The 20,000-nt window shown below is 32.9% G+C and overlaps 1 protein-coding gene across 1 annotated transcript in view; it reads right to left on the bottom strand.

Moving 5' to 3' along the window:
- The window catches only part of LOC105364380 (transcription initiation factor TFIID subunit 1), a 54,791-nt gene that overhangs the window by 8,646 nt on the left and 26,145 nt on the right, over positions 1 to 20,000 (bottom strand). The window contains 1 exon segment of the mRNA XM_011502291.1: positions 12,431 to 12,558. Within this exon segment, the coding sequence (XP_011500593.1) occupies positions 12,431 to 12,558 (128 nt within the window).

Here is a 20,000-nt window from a genome sequence, read left to right on the forward strand (position 1 = left end):
TGGGGGGGGGGGAGTCAGAGCGTTGATTATCATGGCCGCCCGAACACTCCAGATACGCCGCGTCCTCTTGCTTTGCGGAGGCACGCACGGTGTCTCTGCTAATCCTCGTCATCGGTTAATTGGTTTTCCCTTTAGCGCTAATGACGAAGGCCCTAGCGGCACAGAGTGAGGTTGTTGCGTTGCCGCCACTACCGCCGATGTAACGTAATGTAACGTCGTGCGATTTCTCTCGCACAACCAACGCTTATCATTTGAATGAAGTTTAGCGAGGAGCTGAGCTTGCGCTGCCTCCATCCCCCCCCCTCCCAGCATTATTTAGTTCGTAATTTATTATTGGCTGTCTAACTTGTTTAACGCCTTTTCTACCTTGAATTAATAGCTTAGCGTGTTCTTATAGCTGATTCTCTGCCTAATGGAGTACATTCAGGCCAATGAATTAAAATGAAAGCTTAGGGTAATAATGGCTTACATTGTAGATAAGAATATATCGATTAAGGTAAAAATTTTAAATGACTACTAGATTATAAGTGAGCACGATAGTATTATAGCATCACACTGATGTAGTGTAGATTGTTCTTGAATTTCTCACCGCTGATACATTTCCATATATGTGATGCATTTAACTTACAATATTTTCAATTCCTTTGACTTTATAATTACATGAATTTATATCATTTTACTTTAAAATTTACTTTCTATTTTTCAACTTCAGTTGCATTACATTAACCATGCTATTTAGAAAATGCTAATTCTAAGGGAAAAAACCGTACTCTGAATAACATAATCTTTCTATTTCTATTCTATATTGATTTGATGATCTTGAAACGATTAATATTGATTTTATGGATTAGAAATATTGGTAGAAAGCGTATAAATAACCTATTAATCATTATAATGGCAACCCACGTACCTGATTGTAATGAATCTTTAACTATATTTAAACTAGCTTTCTATTACATATGTTACATTGCAATAAAAATAATAGAAAGTTTAAAATCAACGAGCGTTTTAAAAATCAAATTATTTATTGAATACTTACGGGTATATATTTAGAGAACATAATAATGATATATTTTACTTTATAACATACAAAATGTACTCTATAAAATTCATATATTAAGAATTTTTTAATTTATTGTAGTTTAATAACTCAAAATGATAATACAATTCTATAAATTAAATGTCTATGAATTAGTTGAATTTATGCCTATTCGATACTGCAATTTGTAACAAAGGAAAACTTACACATGACAATGATACTTATTATAAATTAAATTGTTAATAACATTTGTATTTGCATTAGATTATTGCCTATCAGCCTTATAGTAATCTTTTATGATCCTTTTAGTCGTATCGTGATGCCTCATGTAAGAAGTATCTTTGCTTATAATATAAAGACCTCTAAGGTCCTTCAAGAATATCCGAGATAAAAGCTGAGAAAAGATTAGAGGCTTAGCTAAAATGACTGGGAAAATAATGAAACGAACTTTGTAACATATTAAATTTCCTGCATTTCTATCATTTCAATTTATTATATTGTGCATGGACTTATCTATTGATTACATTATATACAGGCGTTAGAATAGTAAAGAGACACTTTTCATTAATAGTGGGTACATTAAATTTCTTGTCCATAAAGTACATTTAAAGTAGAAAAGGAGCCGTTCGTGCAAAACGGCCCCGGGTAAGAATACAATGCGATCTTTATTGAGATGGGCGGCAATCGGATTGATTTATGTACTTTTTAAACGGGCAAGGGGAAAGAGCTTTCTAGTTTCTAGTTATTGCATGGCGGGGTCAAAAGACGCGAAAAGGGGTTGTAAAACCAGGAAAACGAAAGCAGACAAACGCTGGGAATGCGGCCTGATGGATGACCTTGCAATTTTCTCGCGGCCGCGCAATTACACAGGTTAATGGCGCCCGTAACTCCAAAGTACGCGCATCTTGTGTAGCGCGGAAATCCGTGGGGATCCGTTGGCAAGAGCGAGAAGCTTCTTGGGCGAGGAAGTAAATGCTCGGATTACGTGTCATTTGAGGGCATTACTAAATTCGAGCATTTTCCAGCGTTGAGTGACCAATTTTACATTTAGCCGAGCTGCCGCCGAGGCAGTTGACCTGCGAATTAACGGCGATGGGTTATGTTACGAACAGTTTTACAGTTGCCAAGTCGACGATAACCGTTAAGGCGACGATAAGTAAATTATGTACTCGGAAGAATAAGAATGACGCAATGTCGGGACATTTAGAATCCTACCTTCTTCGATAAGCTTTATAATTAATAACGCACGATTGCACCTCTTTATAATACCAAAAGGTCAAATAATATTCCTACTACTGTCCTTTATTATTCGATAATATTTTCAACATTGTCACGGCTATTAATAATTTAATCCTGTCTTGCTTATACGTAATGAGATAAATACGGCTGGCGAGCATTATTTAACCATCAACGTTTTCTCTTTAATTTTGTATTTTTTAATTTTATCATATATCGTGTACTAAATAATAAAAAATTTGAACTGCTCGTGTGATATGATTTAAATGTTGCGATAAAAGAAAAAAAAAACAAAAAAAAAATCGTTCGACTCGTAGTGAAATATTCCAAACAAATTATCAGTTACGAAAATAGCGCACAGTTTTGTTTATTTACAAATTTTCCGATGCTCACGCTTAAATAAAGAAAAAGTAATTTCTATAGTGAATTCTGCGCCATTACAAATTATATGATAAATAAAGAACTTGGTGTATTATATAAAATATGTTTATATCAGAAATCATGAGAATCTAATTGATTAGCATTTTACGCTTCGATTGCCTATGCTTTATAAGCCTATGCTTTATTATCCGGTAATTTGCAATTAAAGCTTTGAAATATTTAATTTATCTCTAATACTTGAGTATTATTTAAAATAACTTATTTTATAAGAAAATTTTAGAATTTCGAATATTATTGTAGACTTGATATTATATTCACGTATTAGTAGAAAAATCAAGGAATCTACATAACTTATGATACGCTCAAATTGTCTCTATTCAAAGTTCATTAAAATGAAGAGAAATTTGTTTAAAGTGAGAGGTTAACAGCTCGAGCTACGTGACTTCATGTAGAGCCAATAAAGACTTTTAAGCATCATAGGGACGAGAGAGTGGGAAGTTTTCCACATTCGTTCTGCGTGTGGTCATTAACGGCCGAGTAAAAGCTAGACAGTTCAACACCAATCTCGGTATTAATAATTTTTACGGATGTTATTTTTTGATATATGACTTTTAATTTCGAGAAGATGACTTTATGCACGTGCTAGTTTACAAAAAAAACATTGCTTAAGATATGAGATTTTGATGCTTTCTTGCTTTTATCAGACGCTTACACACATGATGGATACGAAACTCACGAACGTACGTATACTTTCATAATGGCTTATGCGTTTAATTATGTAGATTTGGATTTTGAAACTTCGTAAAAAAAATTTTTTTATCATTATGTAAGAGATTCTTAGGTGTGTTTTATTTCATTAAAATTTTGTATAAAAAAAAAAAAAAAAAAAAAAAAAAAAATGTAGATATACATACGGTATTGTCCTTCCACGTAATAATTTTTAATCATTAGACTGTATTATATATATATATATATATATATATATATATGCATTACAAATTGTGTAAAATGTAACGAATTGTATATACTGCACTTGTTTGATTTAAAATTAAAGATTTTGTAACATTTAAGTGATTATATACAAAGTAAATATTATTTTAATTAATGAACGTATATATATATATATATATATATATATATAAAATAATGATTATCATACAATTAAAAAATATTATACAAATAGAATTATCTAAAATTAAATTTAAATTACAGCAGAAGCAATATTGAATTTGCAACTTATATTATTTAGAAAATTATTTATCGATAAACATCAACACGGAAATTCTCGCTTAGTTTTATACAGTAATGAAATAAAAAATATTAATTAAATTATTTAATATCACGCAGTAGAACGATATTAATAATAATAATAATAATAGATTCAATACTTTAATAACTTGGACATTGAAATTAAAAAAAAAAATTATAGAAATTAATCACATAAAAATGAGTTGCTCTTATGAATTTCCATCGTGTACAGAGAATAATAAAAATGTGGTCAGATCGTGAACTCGGATTCCTTATAAAACTAATGTCGATTCTCTTTTTCAACTTGGCTTAATCTTGCAACGCTACTCGGTTTAATATCTCGATTTCTCGGTAAACACGTACAGTATATGAAAACCGAATGTTTTTATCTAGAAATCTTGTAAAGTGCAGAGAGAGAGAGAGAGAGAGAGAGAGAGAGAGAGTTAATAGACTATTTCAGTACATCTTGAAGGTGGAAGGAAGACATTCTCATCAAAACAGTCTATAGCAATTTCTATAAAATAAATTACATTACAGCTTACAAGAATTATTCTACGCTATTTATAGTAAAAATTAATGAAATACGTATAAATAAAGAATTTAATTTTAATTATTAATAATATCCAATGTGTGCGATAGGTATTATAAAATATTCATTATTCCTTGAATTTATTATACTTGTTTATTCTATTTCAAATTCATAATGATTTGAAGTTGATAATTTGCTTTAATCTATCTAGCGATTTAAAAATAATATTTATAATTTTTTGTAAAATAAGTTAATTATTATTTCTGGAATTTATATGCCATTTTTGTAATGCTACGCTAATATAAAATTGTAGTGTGAGGTAGCGCGTTGGTCTAAAGGCTATAAAAAGATCAAAGAAATAATCTTACGCTGTTTCATTGAAGATTATTCTAAACCGCGATGGTTTGTATAATTTAAGATGCCTCGCTCATTATGTAAATGGCTATTGGATGCGAGGGGCTACAATATTTTAGCACATAGATACGGCTAGTTGATGATGAAAGAACGATTGATGCATTAGAATAACGTAGATAACAGTCTAAATTATCGAGATTGCACGAGGTTATTTCAAATTATTAGATTCTCTTGCATTGCCGGACTTTGAACATGTTTCGGCTATCAGATATTTTAATAACGAAGCAAAAACGTAAGTACAGTGATTGTAAGTCATTTGACACACTATTCGTTATTTATTTAAAGTTTTAATTATTATTTTTGCGTAGTAATAATTGCTATTATCATGTGCATTAATCAATTAAGTCTTCGTTTGTTTGAAATATTTGAAATGGTTCGTGTAAATAAAACGTAGATGGAATTGTTATTAAAAAAAAAAAAAAAACACAAAAAAAAAACAAAAAAAAAACAAAATTTGTCTATTCGAATCTATCAAAATAAAAATCTCAATCTATTCCAATTATTTATTGGGCAGTGATAATTATGATTATTAATGCTTCGATAAATCCTATAAAATGTATCTCTATGGGAAATTGGAGACGGATAACGAATGCTCTTAATACGTGAAGATCTGGTAATCGCGAATCGAGAAATTAAATATTTAAGTTTTAATAGTGCTTATGTAATTCTAGAACTGTTTAATTTTACGCGACACAAGGATGTTTCGAATGATCCGTCGAATAGATCTTTTCAACTTCCAATGGTATCAAAAATCTTCACGCTTATAAATCAATCGAATGTTATGCTTCATCTTAAAATTAGTGCGACTTCACATTGAAATGATTATATTTGATAAATCTTACATGAATAACGGCATCCACATAAGAGCAACTTAACGAATATTAATATTGGGATTCAAAATATCAAGAGCTACCTATAAAAGCGTTTATCATTTAGTGTGATATCAGCTAAGAGATAAATACACGCCGCAATAAAGTATAATTCATGTAAAATGTATTTTCGAAATCTAACGCACTTCGGAACGTCATAAAACGTGGTTTCTTGGAATGTCGAGCTCCAGGTACGGTAGTTTAAATTTAAACGTATTCTACAATAATTTTCTATTAACGAATGACGTCTCGGCGTGGAGTGGCGTATTTACTATTTCGCTTCATCGGTTGAAACGAATTTATACGTAATTTGTCCGTACGAATTTTCTCCCAAAGACTGAGGGAAGTAAATCATCTTATCTCCATGCAGAAGCAAAGAAAAAGGAAGTAAGCAAGTAGCCGAATGTTTAAATACATATTAGGTACTCGGGCAGATTCGCCAAAACAAAGAAATCACGATATGGAGAGAAAATAATGAAGGAAGAGAGTCATAAAATGTAAAGGCGAAAGCGGGCGAGCGAGCAAAAGGACAAGAGGAAGAAGCGAAGGGAAGGAGCGCGAGCAGAGGAGCACGCAACGCGCAGTTTTTCGAAGGGACCCATTGCCTCGAGAGAAAGAGAGATGCTAATGAAATTCTCAAGATATCTATCTGTGAGAAGGAGAGAGCGAGCGAGCGAGCGAGGTTGAGAGAGTCAGAGAGTGAGAGAGAATGAGAGAGAGAGAGAGAGAGAGATAGATAGAGAGAATCAGAGAGAGTTAGAGAGTGAGAGAGGGAAAAGAAACGATATATATATATATATATATATATATATATATATATATATAGGTAGATAGATAGATAGATAGAGAGAGAGAGAGAGAGTTAGAGAGTGAGAGAGGGAAAAGAAACTGGGCAGCGGGCAGTAGTATCATCGCGGGGGCATTTAGTCGTGGTCCTCTCGCTCGCGGCGTGACGATCTTATCTAGAGGTGCTCGGGCGCAGGCGCGCGCGCGAACCTTCGAAGCTTCACGGCTGCGCGTATCAATTTCAATGCTGCACGAGTGGGACGTCGCTTATCCTTCCCTCCCGTGGGATCCCAGAAGGCACGGATAACGAGGTCCGTGATCTCCTCCCCCGGTTATTCACTCCCACGAATGCCCGATTATTCTGCCTCGCGGCTACAATATCCGCGACTGGGAATGCAAAGGCACGAAGAGGACGCGCTGATAAAGAGCGCGTCAATGGGAACGGCCGGGTGACATTGAGGGATTATTTCATAGGGTTATTCAGGCCTTGCGATTGCCATCTCCCGACCGACATCTTCGGCTTCCGTTTAACGTAAACAACTACCGGCTCTTCTCTTGGCAAAAGCAGTTATTTCGCTTACGTCGCACGCGTTCAGCTTGGTCTTTCAATTATTTACGTGCAATGTGGCGAGTAGCTAAACAACTTTCATCATTACCAATTAGTTTATTCGGAAATAACGGGGATGTGTGTTTGCTCGTTGTTCAAAGTTTCGAAGATTAACGCGTGCTTAATCGTATATCGATCCTTATTTTTCGTTACTCTTCTCATAAGCATTTCACATGTACAACGAACAGCTTAAATATTTCAATTCATTGTTTGTTTACTTGTTTATTTATTTGTATATATATATATATATATATATATATATATATCATTTAGAATTCAATCATCATTTTCCCAATTTCATTATTTTCCCAACGAAAACTATAATAAATAATTCAAAAGATAAACTTTATTGAAGCGATAAATTATAATAGACGCGAGATTGATTAATGGACGAATCAAACGACTCCAGATTGTGATTCTATTGTTCCGAATAATTACGACAAACTCATTATACAAAACGAAATGTTTTAATAGTATAAAATAAATATGATCATAAAATTCTTAAAAGCTCAGGAGATCGAAAGGCTTGATTTAGGTATCCTTAATTTATGATGATTAAAGGAAAGGAACTATTAAAAAAAAACAACAACAACAACAAAATAAAAAAAAAAGAAAAAAAAAAAAGAAAAACGCTATAAAACAAAAAAAAAACAAAAAAAAAAAGAAAAACAAAAGAGGGGAAGGAAAAAGCAAATGAATAGAGAAAGAATCGCTAATACAATAATTTGGCGGCGAACAAAACGCTTTTTGCAGGCAATCGCTTTGAATTGGATGGCGTATACAGTCATAACAATAAGCCTTTTTTCCTTCATCTTATACACAATCCCATACAATTGATTACCAATGACCAATAAATTAAAAGTCCCCTTGACTCGTATCCTATAATTTCCGCTAAACGGACGGTATATCATGAGCGAGGGAAAAATTAACGGAATAAAAATTAAAAGCAAATGAAAAAGAAAAATGTTATTATTCATTCGCGTATATATAAATCATTGTAATGTCGTGCACAAAGGTACACGTGCAATGCAGTATTTCTACTGAGCACATTTGCGCACAATAATGAAAGTAGTGACAGTACTCAAGTAGTCGGCCGGCATACAAGCACTCTCTTGCATCCGCTAATCTCTCAGTCGAGTATGTAAAGAGTTCCCTCTCTCTGCTCTTTTTCTCTCTCACTCACTCACTCTCTCTCTCTCTCTATCTCTCTACTAGTACTACCATGCGCTACCCGTTCTCTTTGGAATGTTTAACCCCGTTGATCCCGTCGACGGGATGTATCCTTTTTTTTTTCTTTTACATCAAGCCATAAGATCGAAGCGCCATACGAACTCTTAGATTTTTTCTCCCCTTACGCTTATCGAGTTAATTATATCTTTCCTCTCTCTCTCTCTCTCTCTCTCTCTCTCTCTCTCTCTCTCTCTCTCTCTCTCCCTCTATCTGACATATATGTGTATTCTAACCTTTTTTGACTATCTACCTTCATTGATTGTTTTATTATATTTTTTCGCTTTTTTTTTTAAATTTTTTTTTCTTTTTTTGTTTTTCTTTGTAATGTATTTTTTGAAGCTACATTAGTCATTGCATGCATCTCACTTTATCTACAAGAAATAAATCGAGTTAAGACGCAGATATTTGATGGCTATTCTATCAACTGTTTTCTCTACTTTGAGTAGTTCTTTGTTAAAATCGAAATGGAATTTTCGTCATGCTTTTTCATACCACAAGCCTATCTTTACTTATATGCATCAGGTTATATATATTTTTTAAGATTTTTCATTTAGAATTCTATCCAATTTATGTAGAAATAAAAAATTTAATTATTTACGGTATTTTTCTTAATAATTGAATAGCACGTATATATTATGGTTTTTTCTTTTTTTTTTTTTTTTTTTTTCCAGAAAGTATCAGTTTACTAATATTTTCGTTGGCCAATCCATGAATTTCAATTTAATTTATAATTTTATATTATCGAAAATTTTAAATAAATAATTTTATCAGAAGGTACTAATACACGAAGTAATTAATATTATATACTTTTGATTTGTAAGTAATATGAACTATTATATGATATATTACAATTATATCTTTATCGTGTATTTTGATGAGGTCTTGTATCTTTTGTAGAGTTAACAAATCTATAGTTAAGTTAATTCGAGAATACACTTTCAAGGCTTCTGAAGCATGCATCTCAAAGAATTTTTCAAGATAGAATTGGAAAGAAGAAAGTATAAAGCAAAATGCTACAATAACCGAGGCTTTTAAAATCGAAACTTAATCCTATAGTTTGTTATTTTGTTTTTTCGTTTTTTTGTTTTTTTGTTTTTTGTTTTTTTGTTTTGTTTTTTTTTTTTGTTTTTTTTTTGTTTTTTTTTTTTTTTTTTTTTTTTTTTTTTTGTTTTTTTTTGTTTTTGTGTTTTTTGTTTTTTTTTTTCTTTTTAATCGACACGAACAATGAAACTTGTCATTCATCTTTATTGTATAAAATTAAAAAGCTTATGTAATTTAAATCTATGTTATCCTGTAGAGACTATGGATATTTAGGAAATGTATATCTCTATAGAAACTTTCCAATAAAACGAGAATAAGAAAATTAACATTTTGAGAAAAATATTTTCACACTCAATTGGATTAAGAAATATTTCATACCATTTTCGATTTATTTTCTTTGATTCATTTGCATAAAATATTTAATAATTAAATGAAGAAAATATCATAAGCTACTAATGGCATCACATTTCAAATGCTCTGAATTAGATTCTAAAGTCTTTTAGTTACCAATATTTCTTCAATAATTTAACCATAATCTTTAACAATTATAATTAATATTATATATTAGACAATTAATTAATTGCTTCAATCGACTAGCTGTATTTTGTTTTTATTAAAAACGGTTCATTTTATATTACAAATAGTCAATTTAATCAAATCGAAATGCCAGAGTGTTCCGTTATTATTAATTGAATATTTATAGGTGAAATTCCATATATAAACATTAACATAAGAGTTAATCTCTTAAAGATGCAAGGATGGTATCTCACATTTATATAAATACATTAAAAACAAAAATGCTAAAGGATTCACATGTTGCGCGTCGTAATTTTAGTACCGTACGCGTAATGCGTAAAAATCATTCAAATATTAAGAACGAGATTCTACAGGTATGGCCGCGGGCATACATTTGCTCTCTGTTTTCCCGCCCCGTGTCACTCAATCAACACTACATAACAATTGATGGAGCGACTGACTCCGGGGTGAATTGAAATTAGAGGAAACGAAGAACATTAGGACGCACAGGAGGATTAAAGCGACCACATACATTTATAGTACATATAGCATGTTCTCTAGGAAAAATTATTACAGTTCCTTATTTCAACTTGGCAGTTCCCTAACAATTCAATTATTCATTTTATGGTCAATTTGATCGATTATGTATCTGTAGTCTCATTCGATTAAATATCGAATAAACAAAGCGTTGACATATTTTAATATACACAAAATTAAGAAAAAACTAACTATTTTTTTTCTTTTAACTCCTCTTCATTACGTATAATATAAATTTGCGCACAGATAAGTAAGATGGCAAATCAATTGTCCAAGTTTTTCAAACGAATCTATTATTTTACTAGACTGATGAATTTTTTTTTTTTTTAAATCGTCTCTATGCATATTTTCACATGCGATTACGATTCCATAATAAATACTTTTTAAGTTTTAAAGGATTATAAATTATTTTTATTACTTAATAGAATAATAATTTTTGCTAGTCTCAAGGACTTTATTTCCATAATTTATAGGATATTTTAGTACTACCTACACAATTTTTCCAGCACATCCGACATTCATGAAATACGGCACTAATTATACGAAAGCAGAGATCCTTTTAATGCAATATTTTTTGTACACGCGAACATGATATTTAATGACGTTGACTCACGATCATTAACGTCATACTTTAGAAAAATCCAAACGAAAGCAAATTTACTTGGAAAATGTCTGCACTACTTTTTATGCACGCAGAAAACGCCTTGTATGTACATAGCATAAGCGCACGCGAGCGTGAGCACGCGCATACATATAAATAAGCAGGTATAGCCTATTCGAAAATGAACCATAAAGAAATTTCTTATTGGATATCGCAGCGCAGGGAATTAATAACAACTTTCGACTTTCCATTTGAAGGAAACTTCATTTTTCCTGTTGCATCCTGTTAATCCAACACATCATTTTCTTCGTTCGGCGTGTAAAGTGTTGGCAGCGAAGCGTTCGTCCAACAGGGAAGTGGGTGCAAATAGGTGGTAGTCTAGGGGGATGGGTATTGGGTGTTGTCGGCCGAGGGGGAGGGCAGAGTGAGGGATGGAGGCTAGCTGGTAGTCCAGTCGTGGCGTAGCACGTTGGCCGTAACGAACTTTGCTATTGCGCTGGAGCCGAGAGCACGAGTCAGCGGCCGTGGCAAGCGGGTAAAAAGCCGACTCCACGTACGAGGGAGCAAAAAGAAAAAGCGTTCGGACGTTTTTCCAAAGTGGCCGTGGAGTTGCCTGGCTAAGCAGCGCCGCGAACGCGTAAACAGGTGCTTGGCGCGAACGTTCGCGCGAAATGAAAGGGTGCGGGTTGGCGGTACGGGGGGGATGGGGGACGCGCGCACGTATGTGCGCCGGGGTCAGAAGGTGGGGGAGGCCATGAAAAGGCGAGAGCCACCTCGCGCTCCTCATCGAGTGGGAAATTAGATTCAGTTATGGCGGAGGCGAGGCCGCGTTCGAGGAAGCCGTGTGGCAGCCTCCGCAAATTGCCCTCGGAGAGAAATTGAAAATTTCAGGGACTTTTACGACGATTCGTACCTTTGCCATTGCCGAACGGACCTTGAATGTTTCGTTAATGCTCGTGGTAGTGCCGAGTGGCGCTAGCCGAGGATTCTTGCTTCCTCGGTTTTTTTTTTTTTCATGCGATACGTCTGTGTCCGTCGAGGGACTGTTCCTTCGAAAGAGACGAGGATGAGTAACGTAATAACTTCCGATTCCAATGCGTTGGGCTTTGGCATTTAATTGTTATTTTTATGATAGCCTGTCCACACCTATCTGTCTCCATATTCGTGCGATATTTATATTCTTTTCCTGTATTTTAATGCTCGTGCACACAATGTTATTAGCGCGTCAATTACCGCGATTACAATTTAAATTTCATTTCAAATGATTTACTTGTCATAAGTAGAGCCTCCGTTAATGGCGCACATTTAAGAAAATGCTTATGCTATCGTCATGTTATTTAATGTATTCCTATTGATAACTGGCGGTTTGACAATTATTTAATTGATAATCGCCTACCTTGAGAGTGTTCTCGTCGTCATTCGACGTTTCAGCCCTTTGTTCAGAACCAGAAACAACCTCGGCTTCCGTTCTTCGTGTTCCGAATCCGCTGGAATTACTCCAAGAATATCTTTGTTTCAGATCTCCTGTAATAATAAATAAGGTTCTGGATAATCCATATTGTTTATAGACTTATGAATTAATAAGCTTTAACAATATTGTATTTAATGTTTGGAAAGAAAAGTTTTATTTCAAATATATTACAATCATTTATCTATCGTATAAATTAGGATATCGAATAATTTTAGAACAATAGTAAAGTTAATTTTTTTTTTTTTTTTTTTTTTTTTTTATTTTTTTTTAAAAATCGTCAATAATTAACGGGAGATATTTGAATAAATATTTTATAAATATTGAAATATTTATAAAAATATATTAAATCATTCAATATTAACAATACTTAATTATGATGTTTAATTTTAGAAATTATGAATTCATTCTCATCATCGTCGTCGTCGTCATGATCCTCCTCATTATCATCATTATTTGCAAATCTCAATAAAGTTTGCTTATAAATAAAAGTAAAATGTAATACTTCATTCAAATTTCAATGTAAGAAGACAGTATTAAAATTGATTATATATACTTTCTGTATTAAGCAAATTAGCCATTTATGCTTACAAACAAGTAACTGACTTATAGCCACTGAGATCCATTAATATTTATCATTTTAACGCAGCATATATCATGAAACCACCGACAACTTCAGGTTCACGTTCATTATATCCGAGGTGCCATCTGGAATGTTGTCTAGATAAATTTCACACGTATAATGTAAAGGACCAAAGAAACTAAAAATTATGAAAAATATAATGCAGTTTTATTATCCATAAGGCATTGATTATCTTAAAGTTCCAAGTTAATTCGGTCACGTTTAACATCACAAGCTCTCTAAACTTGTCTAACAAAACTGGTTGCTGTACCACTTTTTACACAAGTTGCGTGGAAAACTTTCGCCACCAACCGTCGATGATTCAACATCGCGTGATAATGTTGCAGAACTCCACTGTAGCAACCAGTAATTTGTTACTTTTTGCAGAAAGTAAATTTTTATCAAGCTATGCATGTGTCTTCATCACACCGAAATCAAATTTTTCTATACCCAATGGAATTTTAAAAACCTCGAAAATGATATATCACGACATAGTAACATTATATTTATATAATTAAAAATAAAAGTAAAAGCACATATTAAAATGAGGATAGTTGGAACGAAAGTTTTATACAAGTACTAATTATTTTTAAATATGTAATCAAGCGTAAATAAAGCATCAAAATAAAAATTCGATTTATTAAAAAATTTACGAGAATATTAAGATTAAAATTTTTAATCTTCACAAATGGCTATTATAAAGAAATTATGAAATATTATTAAAAAATTTTGCCCGTCAAATAAACGTGTTTAAACATTTTTAAAGCTATAAAATTGAAATATTTCTAACATTCAGGAATTTTCTATGTGCTTTTGTTTTTTTTTTTTAAATCATAAAAATATGTTTACTTTGTAATAAACGACGCCGGTCAATCATATTATCATAATAATTATTTAGAAAAATTATAAAGTAATATTTAACAAATTCTTCTGGTACTATTGGAAATTATAATTTCTCTTAAACATTTACTTAATCAATTGATCTACTAATGAGCTCCTTATAGTACAATGAAAATTGTAGAAAATCTTCAATTTACATACTTTGCTCTCTATATAATTACATTTATGTAAAATTAAATTACACGTGAAAAAGAAATTACTACCAACAAATTTACAACACTTTAATGAGCTCTATAGGTTTGAAAAGCTCTAATTGAAGCGCATAAATTTTATAACAAGATATATAATTCCTGATTTCAACATATCACTTTAGTATTAGATTTGAAAAAGAAAAAAAAAACATTTATATTTGCAGTAAACTTGATGCGCGCGTACTTAATGCCCAAACAAATAAGATGTCTATTTTAGTACATATATCAATGTTATTTGTGAATGCAATTTGATAGAGGCAAGCATTACATATCTCATATGAAGTTCAAGGATGGATTCAATAATAACAGCCTTGAAAGGACATTAAACGAGTATAAACGTAAAAGGCCAGTGCGCGGTAGATGGCTTTATCCCAACTGGCATTTTATACGGAAAAAGGTGAAGTTGGTGGATAATAAAGAGAAGAGTTTAGATTCAGGGCATCAACAGATCTTTCTTGCGATGCTGCACACTCAAAACAAGTATCTTCTTAATAATTCATAAGTATATATATATATATATATATATATATATATTTAAAGAATATTTTCATTTTTCACTCTTGCCCCACCACCTCCCGCCACTCTCTCTCTCTCTCTCTCTCTCTCTCTCTCTCATCCCTGTTAAGAGATGACAAGACAACGTCTTACTCGCGGTCATTTTTATAAGCATACTAAGGAAAAAGCGGAATCTCCACTGCGTCTGCTTTATTTGCGCAGCTTCGATGAGCTGACGGAGCCTACGCGACGTGTATCAAGAATATAACACAAAATGGGCATTCGCCCGCATCTCCAAGGCTATCGCATAAAGTCATGTGGAAATTTATGAATTTAAGCTGTACAGTGAATATCAATAAGCACTCCCCCCCCCCCCCAATACAAACCATAAACTACAATTGTATTCACAGTTATTATTGGCTGATTTGTATTCTTTTCTTTCTTGACGAATTTTGTTTCCTTCTGATTCTATGTTTCATTCATTTTTTTTTTTTAAGTCACGCGAAACATTTCGAATAAATTAGGATGTACATTCTCTAAATTTTTATTTAGTACAATAATGTAAATGTAATGCTTATATGGCTATTGGTTGCCAATATTTCTAATCGATTAGCCGATTTTACATAAAATATAAAAATTATTTGATATTCGTATGTTATATTGATTATTAATATTAGATTTTTTCGAATAACAAGATAATTTTTCATTTATACGATTTATACGTAGGGACAATGTGCTTTTCAGACAATTAATATATATATTTTCTTCAATGTGTTAATTAATTTCAGCAACCAAAATCGTATGCGCGTGGAGTTTAATATTACAAAATAAAATTTTGAAATAACTAAAGCGTATGTAGGTAATAACACGGTTAAACTACCTTCTTTAAAAAAAAAAATATTCAATTTTTCTACTTTTTATGTAATATTACACTTACTATCGTACAAATAAACATTAAAAAATTATAGAAATTATAAAATAGGGATAAAATGAAAATCTCATTTGAGTTTAAAATACAGTTACATTTTAGTAAAAGCTGAGAATAAGAAGAATATTCATTTTAAATTGATTGTAAATTTATGCAAAATATTACTCTCTTAGTAAAAATTTGAATGTGTAATACTTTAATTATAATCTTAGTGTTATGATCAAAATAATTGCTTCTAGTTACCGAATGATTAAACGCATGGCTGGGTAAATAGTTTTTGCTCCAGTCCTTTTTTCAGGAAGTGTAGCACTGACAACGCTGATAAATCACTTCTAGAGGATTCGTGCGAGTTGGGCTGCATTTTAGTAATTTATCATCCTACTAATTCACTCTTAAAAATTGCAACTATCTAATGGCGAGTAAACACTGTTTAAAAACACGAATACACAAAATTAATTCGACGACGTTCTCTAAGAATTTACAGCCTTAAAATTTAGAATAGCGTTATGCTAATTTACATTTCATAAAATTATAGCCGTTAATATAATGCTGAAATCTTATTGGAATAGTTAACAAATTACTTACTTCATAATCCTTAAATCAGGTTGTACTTAATATTAACTTAATATACATTATAATAGTGTAATAATAATAATAATAATAATAATAATAATAATAATAATAATAATAATAATAATAATAATAATAATAATAATAATAATAATAATAATATGTTACGATACATTCCAACATTTATATTATCTATAATTGCTTATATTTTTATATTTAAATAATCTTTTTATTATATTAGATTATATAATTCAATAAATAATACAACAACAAAAAGTTAAGAAACAAGCATACGTAGTGGCATAATAGACACGGACTTACTCATGAATTTATTAAACCTAAAAAATCTCTCATCGTTTTATTTTTTATCCTTTCTGAATAAGGCATAACATTATCAGGATTGTAATTTATAAATATTTGGAACAATAAATTAGATATACATTGCGTTTTCGAAACTTTCATACAACTCAATTGAAAAAATACAATTGAAGTAATTAATCGTTGGATTTGTAGATTGTAATATTTGCATGTTTCGTTGAAATACTCATGTTTCCCATGATTTCATTACGAATTAAATGATCTAAATTATATTTATCATAAACGTCATGATTATTTATATAAGGTTAATTATGGTAGTTATATTGTAAAACTTGTTCTTGAAAATTAAATGACTCAAAGATGAGATGTAAACTTTCTGATTATACCATGAAAATTTCACTCGGTATAATTTATTCTTGACGTTAATGAAGTGAAATATGATTCTAGAGCAAGAAAGATTTTCAACATTGGATATTGACGATTGATTTACAATCTAAACAACAATAATAACAACAACAACAGCAGCAGCAACAATACACGAAAGAAAACAAATTAAATTCTTAACAAACAGGAACAAGTTATATAATTAAATGAAGGAGGAGTTTAAAAATTTGTTAACAATATATACGTATAAAGAGTATTTATAGAAACGTTTATATTAACTAAAAAATTTATTAACGGGGTCATTAGGTAATGCCAAACTAGATAAACGTCTTTTCAATCACTCACACGAAGACGTTTTCCCCAAGGTTCCGCAATAATTTCATTATTATTATCATTTTATCACCATTATTACTACTTTCACTACCAATATTACTACTACTACTACTACTACTACTGCTGCTGCTGCTGTTACTCCTATTATTATTATTATTCATTTATTATTATTATTATTATTATTGTTGTTACTAATGCTACTATTACTATTGATAATATTATTGTTATTCGATAACGTCGAGATATGTCAAGAAAGTGCGTTTGTCCTATTTTCTTCCTTTAGTCAATAATTATTTAATGGATACTTACATCGACATTAATGTATTGAATTTTATAATACGGATAATAATGGTTACGAGTGCGTGTAGAAAGAGATGGCGACTGGCCTATTCTTTCTTATCCCAACAATTGGTCAAATCGATGGGAACAGACGACGCTCGTTTTTATTGCTCTCTTTGCTTTGAAGCGCTACGAGTTGACGCGAACAGGACGTTAAAATGCCTAATTCGTAGTCTAATTAGTCGCGGAGCGATGAAAAGGGACCGGAAATGTATTGGCTGACCCACCGAATGATCCGCACGGCGCATCGAGTGTGTTGGCCGATGGTTAGAATTCCCAGCGCTCTCAGATTGAGTGGTTAAGTAGGGCCTTGGTCCAAGGGAAAAAGATAGCGTTCGTGGCTGGAGGGGGAGTGCACAAGGAGGGCAATTGGACCGGGCGGCAGTGAAGGCGCGCGCGCGCGCCCTGCTTGAATCGTGAGCTAATAAGGGAAGTGAGAGCGCCCGGAATTCGGCCGCGATCCCCTGGCGCTGACATACTTATCTGTCTCGGCTTCCATCGAGGACGTGGGGTGCGGCAATGGAGGACGGTCCGGAAGGCGCGCGAGGAGCGCTCAGACTCGCGGCCCGGCTCCCCGGTTTCGGCGTGCGTCGCGCCGCGCCAGTGACACGTGCGCGGCGGCGCTCGCCCCGGTCACTCGCGGCGGCCCATCGCCTGGGACACGGGGCGCGAGCGGCTTTCCGCGTTGCTGCGCAGCTGCAGGTGCGGCCGCGACTAGACTCCGAGGGCCGGCTCCGATATCCGGACGAGAGCCGACCGGAGAGAGCGAGGGCCGCCCCCTCCCCCGGCCCATTGGCCGCGACTTCCCGCGCAAACCCCGAGCGGCCAATCGGGCCTGACTAGCGGTGGGATGGCACCGGGTCCCTCTCGCGGAGCTTCGCGGCGGAGGCTCTCGGGCGACCGGGCCGCACCGGGACCGGATCGCTCCACTGGGTCAAAGGGCCACGCGCGGCTCTGCCCTTCCTTTATTCGGCGTTGCGGCCCTTGGCGGGGTGGGTTCGCCTCGCGCTTTATCGACGTATGAGCCTCTCTCGGTGAGTCGCCGATTTGAAACAAAGGGGCCTGGTGAAAGGTCGGGAACGGTTTGGACGGCATTTTCAATGGTCGGACCACTCGGCGTTTATTACGACCAAGTCAAGGCCGCGCGTTTCTCTCAACTCTCGAGGCTTCCTATTGAAAAATCTAACGAGCTTTGTTTCCGTGGCACACCTCGGCAAAACTTTTTAAACAGAGTAATTTCTTTGTGTTTATGTAAGGTTAAGTAGCTTGGGATGCTCTGCGTTGCATAACATCAATCTCTTTTCGTTTAACGTGATGGTATTCGTGAAGGAGGCCTTTCGGAATTTAAAAAATGTTTCGCTAGTAATGGGATGGAACCCGCCTCTCCCCCTCTTCGTCGTTCTTCTTATCCTAAATTCCTATGGTTATGAACAATTTTAGAGGGCTATACTTATGCTGACCTTTTTAATCGTTATAATTTATAATTTGTAAATACAAATACAATAATATAGTGATTCGAATATTATAAAGTCTATTCAAGGTCTTTGGATCAATGCTAAATTTCACATTGTAAATTGTAAAATTGCATTTAAAAAAAATCGACTGACGAATTGCCTTTAGTAATTAGCAAATTTGAAGAAAATAAATATTCTCGATGCAATATTTTTTATTTATAACACAATTCTTTATACGATTCTTTCTTCTGTGATTTTTCTTTATTTGATTTCTCTCTGTTCGTATCTTAGTCTATTCATATATATATATATATATATATATACTCATAATTTACACTTTTGTTTTAAATATCCAATTATAGTTTTTGGGAAAATTTTTAAAGGAAAAAATTTGCTTGATAAATGTGTTAAAATTTCCTTCAGTCTGTATAATTAAGTAGCAAGATTGCTAGCAGGTTTGGTACGATTATGATCGGAACTCCAAATCATTGGCTGGTTACTTGAATACTTAACTTGTATAAAATGTGCTATTAAAAGACATTTTTCTTGAGTACGGTTATTGGATTCTGTCAAGTACATAAAATATTATATATTTTTCATTTATGTATAAATGATATAATAATAATAATAATAATAATAATAATAATAATAATAATTATTATTATTATTATTATTATTATTGTAATCCAGCGCTTCGTTCTTTACACTGAAAACAATTTGTTAATAATGTGTATGTAAATATTATACTATAGATTACGAAGATATTTGAAATATTGTGAAATAACATAAAGTACTGTCTTATTTTTAATATTGAATACTTAAATAAATTTTCAATTTTATGAAAATAGATGCATTGGAAAACTTTGTTTATGAAATCAATTACAGTCATAATAAAAATCAAGTACCACTAATGTCAACATATATTTTCTGCTCACGCTAATAGGCGAAGGAAATAATATTTTCT

The sequence above is a fragment of the Ceratosolen solmsi genome, unplaced genomic scaffold, assembly GCF_000503995.2.
Source record: "Ceratosolen solmsi marchali unplaced genomic scaffold, CerSol_1.0 scaffold31, whole genome shotgun sequence".
In the NCBI taxonomy this organism is placed as follows: Eukaryota; Metazoa; Arthropoda; class Insecta; order Hymenoptera; family Agaonidae; genus Ceratosolen; species Ceratosolen solmsi.